The 12204-nt window shown below is 37.0% G+C and overlaps 1 protein-coding gene across 2 annotated transcripts in view; it reads right to left on the bottom strand.

Annotated features, from left to right (window-relative positions):
* DNA2 (DNA replication helicase/nuclease 2) overlaps positions 1–11756 on the bottom strand; it is an 89605-nt gene extending 77849 nt beyond the window's left edge. For both annotated transcript variants that reach the window (XM_077125104.1, XM_077125106.1), the window contains exons 1-4: positions 11591–11756; positions 9455–9637; positions 8379–8562; positions 5983–6128 (exon numbers count right to left, since the gene is read on the bottom strand). In XM_077125104.1, the coding sequence (XP_076981219.1) occupies positions 5983–6128; positions 8379–8562; positions 9455–9637; positions 11591–11664 (587 nt within the window). In that variant the 5' untranslated portion in view covers positions 11665–11756. The remainder of the gene's footprint in view (positions 1–5982; positions 6129–8378; positions 8563–9454; positions 9638–11590) is intronic.
* Between the last annotated feature and the right edge of the window lie 448 nt (positions 11757–12204).

The raw sequence follows: 12204 nt of genomic DNA, 5'->3' as shown, positions 1-12204 counted from the left end.
AGGCCAGTTTAGTCTGGGAAAATCTGGTCGGGGTATATAATATCTAAGTAGACCCTCCTAAGTGTGTATGTGGTGGTGGGGGGGGGAAGGCACCACACAAGCAGGGCAAGAAACGAGAACTGAAAAATTCTCCTCTGTTAAGCAAAAGTTAAGCTAAAGGTCCAGATAAAGCTGAACTGAATGTCAAAGAACAGATAGACAACAAATTCATCGAGCAAGAAAACCTTAGATAAAAGAAGTGAAAGCAATCTCCAGAATAAACTAATTAAGGTAATTAAATGCCTAGACACCAGCAAAAAATAACAAATCACACTAGGAAAATTGAAGGTATGGCCCAGTCAAAGGAACAAACCAACAATTCAAATGACATACAGGAGCTGAAACAATTAATTCAGAATGTACGAACAGACATGGAAAACCTCATCAAAAACCAAATCAATTAATTGAGGGAGGATATAAAGAAGGCAAGGAAAGAACAAAAAGAAGAAACTGAAAGTCTGAAAAAACAAATCACAGAACTTATGGGAATGAAAGACACAGCGGAAGAGATGAAAAAAACAATGGAAACCTACAATGGTAGATTTCAAGAGACAGAACATAGGATTTCAAAACTGGAGGATGGAATATCCGAAATCCGACAAGAAACAGAAACTATAGGGAAAAAAATGGAAAAATATGAGCAGGGACTCAGGGAATTGAAAAACAATATGAAGCGCATGAATATACATGTTGTGGGTGTCCCAGAAGGAGAAGAGAAGGGAAAAGAAGGAGAAAAACTAATGGAGGAAATTATCACTGAAAATTTCCCAACTCTTATGAAAGACTTAAAATTACAGATCCAAGAAGTGCAGCGTACCCCAAAGAGAATAGATCCAAATAGACATACTCCAAGACATTTAATAATCAGAATGTCAGAGGTCAAGAGAAAGAGAGGATCTTGAAAGCAGCAAGAGAGAAGCAATCCATCACATACAAGGGAAACCCAATAAGACTATGCGCAGATCTCTCAGCAGAAACCATGGAGGCGAGAAGACAGTGGGATAATATATTTAAATTATTAAAAGAGAAAAACTGTCAACCAAGAATTCTATATCCAGCAAAATTGTCCTTCAAAAATGAGGGAGAAATTAAAATATTTTCAGACAAAAAATCACTGAGAGAATCTGTGACCAAGAGACCACCTCTGCAAGAAATACTAAAGGGAACACTAGAGACAGATACTAAGACAGAAGAGAAAGGTGTGGAGAAGAGTGTAGAAAGGAAGACTATGAGTAAAGGTAAAAAGAAGGAAAATTAGATATGACATATAAAATCCAGAAGGCAAAGTAGTAGAAGAAAGTACTACCCATGCAGTAATAACACTGAATGTTAATGGATTAAACTCTCCAATCAAAAGACATAGTCTGGCAGAATGGATTAAAAAACAGGACCCATCTATATGCTGTCTCTACTCAAAGGACACGAGGCCAAGGACACAAATGGACATTTACACACCAATGTTTATAGCAGCATTATTAACAATTACCACGAGATGGAAACAGCAAAAATGTCCATCAACAGACAGTTGACTAAACAAACTGTGATATTTACATAAGATGGAATATTATGCAGCTGTAAGACAGAATAAAGTTATGAAGTATGTAACAACATGAATGGACCTTAAGGACATTATGCTGAGTGTGATTAGCCAGAAACAAAAGGACAAATACTGTATGGTCTCACTGATATGAACTGACATTAGTGAATAAACTTGGAATATTTCCTTGGTAACAGAGACCATCAGGAGATAGAAATATGGGGTGATATTGGGTAATTGGAGCTGAAGAGATACAGATTGTGCAACAGGACTGAATATAAAAACTCAGAAATGGACAGTACAATATTACCTAACTGTAATACAATTATGTTGAAACTATGAATGAAGCTGCATATGAGAATGATAGAGGGAGGAGGGCTGGGGCATAAATGAAATCACAAAGAAAGATAGACGATAAAGATTGAGATGGTGTAATCTAGGAATGCCTAGAGTGTATAATGATAGTGAATAAATGTACAAATTTAAAAAATGTTTTTGCATGAGGAAGAACAAAAGAATGGCATTACTGCAATGTGCTGAAAATAGATGGTACTTAATATGTGAGACTTAATGTGTGAGACTAAAGCAAAAAATGTTTATTTGGTACAAATCTATACTTTGACTAGTGCATCTCCTAATATAACTTACGTAGATAGTTGATTGAACACCTTAAGTACATGGAACTTTGTATAGGACATGAGATTTTGTTGGTTTGTCCAGGTGATGCCCTGATGAATCCCAGAGTGATTTGATCAGTTTGTAGAAAAGTATTTGCAAAGTCCCTTTTGGGGAATGGTGAGAACAGGGGAAAATTCAACTTCCTCAAGTAGAATTCTTGATATTCTCACAAGCAGTGTGGACAACCAAAGCTATAGGCTGAGCCCCCAGTCTTGGGGTTTGTTCATGTGAAACTTATCCCCACAGGGAATAGGTCGAGCCTACTTAAAATTAAGCCTAAGAGTCACCCCCAAGAGAACCTCTTTTGTTGCTCAAATTTGGCCCCTCTCTCCAGCCAACACAGCAAGCAGACTCACCACCCTCTCCCTAAGTGGGACATGACTACCAGAGGTGTGGATCTTCCTGGCAGCGTGGGACAGAAATCCCAGAATGAGCTGAGATTCAGCATCAAGGGACTGAGAAAAACTCTAGAATGAGCTGAGACCCAGCATCAAGGGATTGAGAAAACCTTCTCAACCAAAAGGGGGAAGAGGGAAATGAGACAAAGTGTCAATGGCTGAGAGATTCCAAACAGAGTCGAGAGGTTATCCTGGAGGTTATTCTTATGCATTAAGTAGATATCACCTTGTTATCCAAGATGTAAGGGAGAGGCTGGAGGAAACTGCCTGAAAATGTAGAGCTGTGTTCCAGTAGCCATGTTTCTTGATGATGATTGTATAATGATACGGCTTTGACAATGTGACTGTGTGATTGTGAAAACCTTGTGTCTGATGCTCCTTTTATCTACTTTGTCAACAGATGAGATGAACATATGGAATAAAATAAATAATAGGGGGAACAAATGTTAAAACAGATTTCATTTGAAATGCTAGTGATCAATGAAAGGGATCAGTAAAGGGTATGGCCTGTAAAAATTTTTTTTTCTGTTGTCTTTTCTGAATTGATGCTAATGTTCTGGGAAATGATCATGATGATGATGAATATGCAACTATGTGATGATATTGTGAATTGCTGAGTGTATGTGTTGGGAATGTTTGTGTTTCTTGTAATTTTTTTTAATTAATAATAAATAAATAAATAAATAAAAATAGGGAACCCAGGAAGTACTGATACAGAACAATCATGAAGATTTGAAATTGTTTTCCTAAATTACTTTCTGCAGTTATCCAGGAAAATTGCTTCATTGTCATGATCTGTGGAGGAGATTCTTTCCAAAGTTTTACTTTTTTACATTTCAGGACTTATTTTTTCTTAAGTTTCTAAACTAGTACATTTTGATTATTTAATGTCTTCTGCATTTAAATTCTCCCTTTTAAATTTTAACTAAGTCTCAGTCAAATGCATGTAACAGGCTGGTCCTTCCTGAGATTATTAAGATACTTAAAGCAGGTTCTTTAAGGCTAATCTTTTATCCATATGATGGGAGGGTAGAGCATGAATAGATCTTTCTCTGTACAAAGGGAGATGGATCTATGAGAGAAAGTAGAAATAATTCTAGACTTGTTATTTTAGAACTTGGAAATTAAGAAAATAAAATTATCTTGAACAGGAATGGCATAATGTGGATGGAGAAGAATTATAATGAATTAATATTTCCTTAATTATTAAATGGAACACATATTCATATTTTCCCTAATGACTAAGGAGATCATGATACAAAACTGATATTATTCAGTGATACCCAAGGATCTACTAAAACTGCATTTCTCCCCAAGATTATGATCTTCAGATCTTTTGTGCTTTTTTTAAATTTTAGTTTTCCTGTCACTTATTCTGCAGTGAAATTATCAACTCTCACCTTATATGACTGCCAACGTGCTTGCTTATAGCAGCCCCCTTATTTCCTGCTGCATCTTAGAAACCAAAAAACTGTTTAGATATTAGTAAAAAAAAATAGATGCTGAGGGTCTGAGAGACACTTCATTATAAAATTGCACACAGTTTAATACCTGGACTTTGTGAAAGCAAATCTAGCTACTCATAAACCGTGCTTTCAAGCTGGGTTCTGGACTGAAACTGCCTGACCGGAATGCCTGTGGTGGTCTAAAACACATCCACAAAAATCTCTGACACTCCCTTTAAAAGATGACACAGTATTAGAGTGGCTGGAGGAAAGTGCCTGAAACCATAGAACTGTGTACCAGTATCCATGTTTCTTGAAGATGACTGCATTATGATATGGCTTTCACAATGTGGCTCTGTGATTCTGAAAACCTTGTGTCTGATGCTACTTTTATCTATAGTATGGACAGATGAGTAAATAATATGGATAAAAAAATAAATAATAGGGGGAAAAAGGTTAAAAAAAAAAAAATAGATGACACTAAAGTCCCCTACCCCAGAGTGAAGAATAAACTTGGTGACTTCCTCCCAATGAATGAAAAAAAGCAGAAGTGACAATGTATGAATTCAGAGACTAGGTCATAAAAGACATTGCAACTTCCTGCTTGCTCTCTCTCGGGACATTCAGTCTGAGGGAAGCAGCTGCCGTGTCATAAGGACATCTCAGGTCACACTATGAAGAGATCAGCCTGTCGAGGAACTGGGGCCATGACAACAACCACGAGTCAGCCCTCGGGGAAGCTGAACCTCTCACTGCTGAAGCCTCTTGATGACGGAGGCCGCACACAGGAGACCCTCAGCTAAAACAACACAGCTAAGCCACTTCCAAATTCATGACCTATATAAATGCTGAGTTAGCAGATGATTGTCATTTTAAACCACAGTTTTTACATAATTTGTTTCACAATAATAGGTAATACCAATACTGAGTAGTGTGTAACAACAACAAAAATTAAATACAAAGTGAAAAATAAGGAGGTAGAACTCAATTGATAAAGCAAAAACTTTTTGTTAAATCTATTCAAATTCTGAAGGCCATATTGTGTAGATTGAGCAAGTGATGACCTATCTGTGCTTCAGTTTCATTTATAATGGATTACTCTCGGATTACTCTCAGATTAAATAAAATGCCTGAAAGCACTTACAGTGCCTGACACACGGCAAGATTAAAAAAAATGTTTTCAAGACAACAGATTGCACGTTACTGATAAATCAGCTGTGTAGAATTTTGGAACACATTTTTCCCATACAAGCAACATTACCATAGAATTACATTCTGGGAAAAAGTAGGCTTTTGTCAGAGAGTCTGGAAATCAAAAGTACCACTAATAAAAATATTTCTATGAAAAAAGATGGTCTATAATAGGAGTCAAGGAAGAAACAGACAAGATACACCAGTCCCTCTGCAGGCAGTCATTTATACAATATCTAGGATTAGCCACTTCTGACTTATATCATCTCCAGTCATCACAAAAAGGCTGTACAATAACTATAATCACTTTTTTCAGATTCTCTAAGTTACTATCGCACAATCATAAAATTGGCAAAGCTAGAATTCGAAACTAGGTCCATCTGACCCCTAAACCCATACTCTTTTCAATGTTACAGTTTCTAGAACCAATGCACAAGTTTTCCACTCTCTAAAAGCAACAAAGGAGTCTGTTGTGCACTTGTATGAAATGTTTAGATATTTCTAACTAAAGACTTCCTGCCATGCAATTTCAGAAACTCTCCTCAGGGTTGCAACACAGAACCGCAACCTTGGAACAAGCATTCTAGTATTACACTAATTTATATTGAATAATCTAATAGCCAAATACTTACAGAATACAGGTAAAAAAATTATATAATAAAATAGTACCCATATGTCTTCTCAAACTACTTACATTTCCTTCAGATGCCTTATTTCTTGAATAGTTTGAAAAGCAAGTTCTTGCAGCTTCTCAGGGGCAAAGCTACCAATTATTGCTTTTTGAAATATTTCATGGAGAACTGTACCAATCAACATTTGGCGTGTGGCTGGATCAGAGCTCTACAAAAAAGTCATACAAATATTTTATTTCACAACATATTACAGATTTGACCACATATTTATCACGTAACCTACTTAATCACTATATGGACAAAGTGCACTGGTAAGACAACTGCCAAAATATCACACACCACCTTTCTTGTGCGTGAGATTTCAGGTGACTTTCACTTTCTTCTATTGTGAATTACCTGAATTGTTTTACAAGTATGAATTATTTCTAAAACAGAATAAATTCTCATTTTTAAAAACATTAAAATAATCAGCGTGGAAAAGTTCAACACATTCTCAAATAGTATTTTTTAAGTATTCTTCTTCTCTAAATTCACTTTATAATCTACCCAAATAGGAGAGTCAATCAAGGCAGTGCTGATAAACTCAGACAAGTAAAGGTACTATTCAAAGATAAAATTTAAACTTACAGCAAAATTTTTGCCAAGGAAGTCCTCTCCATTCAAAATGAAATACTTTTTTTTTCAATTAACTCTTTTATTTACCTAGATCCTTCCCTTGAAGCTACCACAGAAGTAGATAAAGGCCACAAGACATTTGTCAGGAATTATAAAAGCTAATTTACAGAAGAACTTTCCATGTTATTTTTGCAAGTTCTATATAAGTCTAAAATTATTTTTAAATAAAAAGGTTCTAAAAAAGTAATACTCAGGTCTGCTTTATTATATACATACAGCTAAAAGTTGATTTTTCCCCCCATACATCAAGCAAAAAAGCTAACAGAATCCTCAGTTAAACTACAAATAAAAAAATAATTAAGTCTAGCAGGAAATCTAATGATGTATACTTCTTTTTTCCTTCTTGCTCATCTGCATTTTTAGTTTTCTGCATACACAAAACTGCGTAACTTTTTTAAAACATTAAAAACCTGGGACAATTGCGTGTGATAAGGTTGTTAGCATCAGATAGGCGCTAGCCTTTACCCCTGGGCACTGTTTTACAGCTCAGTCATTAAGGATAATTTCAATCATAGTTCCCTAGCTCTTAGTGTCACAAGACTAAAACAATTCTGCCAGCAGCTACAAGAGGAGTAGAGAGGAGGAATTCCTTAAGAAGCCAAGGGGTTTTTTTGGAGAGAGTTCAAGGACAGGAAGCTGCTAAGGAAGCAGTTCTCCAAATAAAATTATTGTAGCGATAACTACCATTTAGTGAGCACTTATGCGCCAGGAGCTATATGAGGACCCTTTAAAAAACAGTTAATAGCAAAAACAACATTGAAATAACCACAGAATCTAAGGGAAAAAATTGCCTATATTCCAGTCACCTCATTAAATCAAAATTTTAATTTTTCCATTCATATATTTAGTTTTTCCCTATTTATTATAGATGTAGTTTAGAAAATTAATTTCCACTTAATTTTTGGCTGTAATATTTCCACGTTGCAAGACTCAACATTTACCTCCCTTTCTTCTTCCTTCTTTCTCTACTCCTATGTTATAAACACTATTCCTTTACATTTTAAAATATCCCTTATATCCTTCTCAATGTCCATTTACAGTAATAATAATAATAATAACAATTAATAATAACAGCAAACATTAGTTATGTTTATTATAAGCCAGGCATTGTTTTCACCACATTATCTACTATAGCTCATTTAATCCTCACAGCAATCTTACGAAATAGTGTTATTTAAAAAAAAACCTGGGGACAAAAACTTTTAAATGATCCAGGTTGTCAACATATGTCATTTGAAACAAAGGAGGTGGGTAAGAAGGCAGAACTAACATAGATTACAAACAACTTAAGGGACTTCAAGCAGACATTAACACAAGGATCTTGTTTAGATACCGATTCAAACAAACCAACTGAATAAAAAGATATTTTTGAGAAAAGATATTAGAGGTAAACTGGGCATGAGATAATTTAAGAAATTACTGTTAATTGTGGGAGGTATGACAAAGATATATTATACTTATGTTTGTAAAAAGTCCTGAGCCCTCATTTACTTGTAAAATGACTTAATGTCTGGGAAAAGCAAAGTGTTAGTTTGGAATTGCCTGCATGTAGAAATAAAATTTCAACACATTATTATTTTTCTAATGGCCCACTCAGGCACCTGGCCTTGAGCCTCAGCGCGACCATTTTGGGCAAGTCATTTAATCTTTCTGAGTTTGATTTTCCTCCTCAGTAAAATGGGGTTGATGAATACCACCTAGGATTAAAATGAAATTATTAAATGTAAAAGTACTCTGTAAACTCTGAGACACTATGTAAACGTCAGCTGTCAATATTGTTTACCCTAAAAGTTTCACTCAGAATAGCTCTTCTCATACATCGAATACTACTGGCTACACTTGTGCCAGAAATCAGCATGTCTGGATATAGAATCAAATATCCAAAATCTTTATCAATTATCCAAGTATCAGATGTACAGTCTCCTTCCAAATGAATGATGTCCCCTGGCTCTACTGGAACAGAGCACCTGCAAATAAAGCAGAGTGAAAGAATAAATACATAGTTAAGTTTCCTACATTTAAACATATTAAGAAGGCTTCAAAAATAAATGAGCATTTTATTTGAATGAGAAATAAGCATTTCTAAGTTCTGGGATCTTTTTAAAAACTTAAATACCAGGATGCAGTCTTCGGAATCAACTCCAAGTCATTCTACCCTTTTCTACCTTTGAAATACATCTGAGAATACTCATGGGTTTTCCTTAAATCTCAAAGAGGAAAATTGCTGAGTGCTGGCAATGTCCATTATGAAAGGTGTCAAACCTTTAACAGTGTAACATATAGCTCCAATTACAGATTGGGTTGTTATAATAATTAATTTTCTCATTCCTAAGACTTAGATCACATCTACAGCTTCTGTAAGTCTTGAGGCATGAAGCCAAACCCAATGTAACCAAAATAAAATCGTATTCATCTAGTTGAGTCCATTCAACTTGCAACCTGGACAAAAGCCAAAGTTAGACACCCACTCAACCACATTCTCTCATGTTCCTTATTCCCATCACATGCCATACTTTGCTTCAGTAGGGAAACCTAGTCTGAGAATTATATTAGGCTGTAATTAATTTTTCCCTTAGAAAGAACATGAATTTCAAGCTGCAAACTTAAAACAGAATGTATTGGGAAATATAGAGTGGTCATTAAAAAGGTCCTTTGTACTTTGATTTTCAAATGACAATTACAGTCAAATGGCTTTGAAATAAGAGACTTCAGATGTTGGAGTAACAGGCACAATTTTCACGCAGAATCAGTCCAGGTTCAAACCTACTCCCCTAATTAACAAACTATAGCAACGTGATAGATTTTAGGATGGTACCCTTAAGACTTTGCCAAATTAGCACTCAAAGTCACAAAAATTACCAGTCATTCCTGAGGATGCACAGTTCCTTGTATTCTAGAGACTTGGAAGCAGTGATGATTAGGTGCTTTTCATGATTTTCCTCTCCATTATGTACAATATTGATGGTTAAAACCAGGTACCGGTTATCCATTCCTCGGCTCAGAACCATTTTAGGAAAGGAAGCTTCCAACTTTTTCTGAAATCTAAAGCATACACCACACACAAAACTATTTTATTTTAGCACAATCATGAAATAAGAAGCCACCCGATCCCTTTAATTTACAAACCAACCTTCTCATTATTAAGATTTGTTACTTTGGTAATGCTTATGACAACAACCTTTAAAACAGGCCACTTCTAAGAGGTAGGACACAGCAAAACAATTCCAATCATAAAAACTTCCAAGAAGTTATGCCATTTAAAACACGCTTATGATATGGACTTTTCTGAATATAAACTCTGTAAAGAGCACAAATTGATAAATACTAAACAAGAAATTCTACCAGTGACACAAACCTCCACAAAGTACAAGTAAAAGATGCCTTGGACGAAATACTGTATGGTCCCACTGATGTGAACGGACATTCGAGAATAAACTTGGAATATGTCATTGGTAACAGAGTCCAGCAGGAGTTAGAAACAGGGTAAGATAATGGGTAATTGAAGCTGAAGGGATACAGACTGTGCAACAGGACTAGATACAAAAACTCAAAAATGGACAGCACAATAATACCTAATTGTAAAGTAATCATGTTAAAACACTGAATGAAGCTGCATCTGAGCTATAGGGTTTTTTTTTTTACTATTATTACTACTTTTATTTCTTTTCTCTATATTAACATTCTATATCTTTTTCTGTTGTGTTGCTAGTTCCTCTAAACCGATGCAAATGTACTAAGAAACGATGATCATGCATCTATGTGATGATGTTAAGAATTACTGAGTGCATATGTAGAATGGTATGATTTCTTAATGTTGTGTTAATTTCTTTTTTTTTTTCGTTAATAAAAAAAAAAGATGCCTTGGACGCTATTATTTTTGTAAACAGAAGGGAAGGGATGTATGCTCTGAAAAAGTGTAGTGTGCAATAGTTCACTGAAAATCCTACTGTGAGCCACAGAATTATTTTAATCTTTAAATTAGGAGCATACTTAGAGATCATACGGTTTAAACTTACTATTTAATGCAGGAAATATTTCTGTATCATTGAGGATCAACTAACTACTGCTTTGTAAAAACAGCAAACTTAATTTCCCCTCAAGCTCACTTCTTTAGTAACTGCCAGAAATTTCTTCTTTATAAATGGGTGAATCCACTTCACAATACCTTTATCCAGTAGTCCTAACCTTCTGAAACTATGCAAAATACCCTAATCTCTCCTCCATAAAGCAGCCCTTCTGCTAGTTTAAATCAGCAATCAAGTCCCTCAAAAACCTTGTCAGTTTGACTGCAGCAAATCTTTGTCAGTGACAGTCCCACCTAAGATTCCAAAGTCAGAATCTTTCGAAACAATTAAAACACCAAATGCCTTTCACATCACCTTTAATCAACTTTGTCACCCAACTCCCAAGTTCTATTATTTTGTAACTGCCTCACTCCCCAAACCCGACCACGAATTACCTAAGGTCAGGTGGGAAGCCTTAAGGATCTCTCTAAAGATAATGCTGATCAAACCCTAAACACCAAGGTCCATCCACAGTAATTAAAGTTATTTTTATATATTGAAAAGAATTCCACAACATTATTGTGGGTCAAGTTTCCCCTGCCACTGACCCTGAGCTGAGGGTGCAGAGTCCTCCCTAGCATAGGTTCCTCCAACTTAACGTGGAAAAAAGCATCTGGCAATTCCAATTCCCGCTTATGGAGACACTAAAGGTGATCGAGAATCCTCAACTACGGGAAAAGCCGAAATCAAGGGAAAGAATGAACTGCTGGCTAAGGAGAGTCTTCAGGCACTGGCTCTAGTGAGGCCCCCAAAAAATATCCCTAAGAAGCGGACTCCAGCTCCCGCGGCTCATCGGAGTTCGCCGGGACCTGAGGCAACCCCGGGTCGCCGGGACCCCCACTAGGGGTCCGCAGAGGCGGGGTTCGGCCCTCGCGCGCCTTTCTTTTAAATCTCCCGCGTTGCCTTCAGGCCCTTCCCCCGCCCCACTCACAGTTCTCGGGGTGGCGCAGCCTCCTCCCCGAAACTCTTTTGTATCAGCAGCTCCAGTTCGTCCAGATGGTCCATCCTGAGCGCGGGGACCACAAACCGTCGCCAGGGAAAATCGGGGGGCCAGAAAGCAGCAGCGAAGAGAGAAATGAGCGCGAGCCCGAGGGGCCTTGCGCATGCGCCGAAGCACCCAAGGCCGGCAAAGCCCAGAAACGCGCGCGGTCGCCCTCCCGCGCCGGGCGCAGGCGGTGTGAAGCACCTCACCCCGGCGGTGGAGGCCAGGAAGGTCTTTCTGCTCCTTTGCTTAAGTCTTGGGAAATAGGGTTTTCAAAATCTGGCCCGGACTAAATGCTCCTGCCTTCCCTCTTAACATTCTAACCCATGCCCAATACCCACCCTTTGAAGAGAACAATTTGCAGATGCCCAAATTCAGCAGTCCTCGTTGGCGTTCGGGAGCTTGCAGCTTTTCCCTTTTACTGGAAAACTCATCTAGAAAATAGAAATTGTCAGATGGGAACTCCCTCACTCTGTCACCACTAAATGTACAATACCAATATCTGCACCCATCTTACCTCTCTTCCCACTTCTTAAAAAAACAGTGGACAAAGGGACCCTTCT

The sequence above is a fragment of the Tamandua tetradactyla genome, chromosome 13 (genome assembly GCF_023851605.1).
Source record: "Tamandua tetradactyla isolate mTamTet1 chromosome 13, mTamTet1.pri, whole genome shotgun sequence".
Lineage (NCBI taxonomy): Eukaryota > Metazoa > Chordata > Mammalia > Pilosa > Myrmecophagidae > Tamandua > Tamandua tetradactyla.
This window is presented reverse-complemented; position numbering and strand designations above follow the sequence as displayed.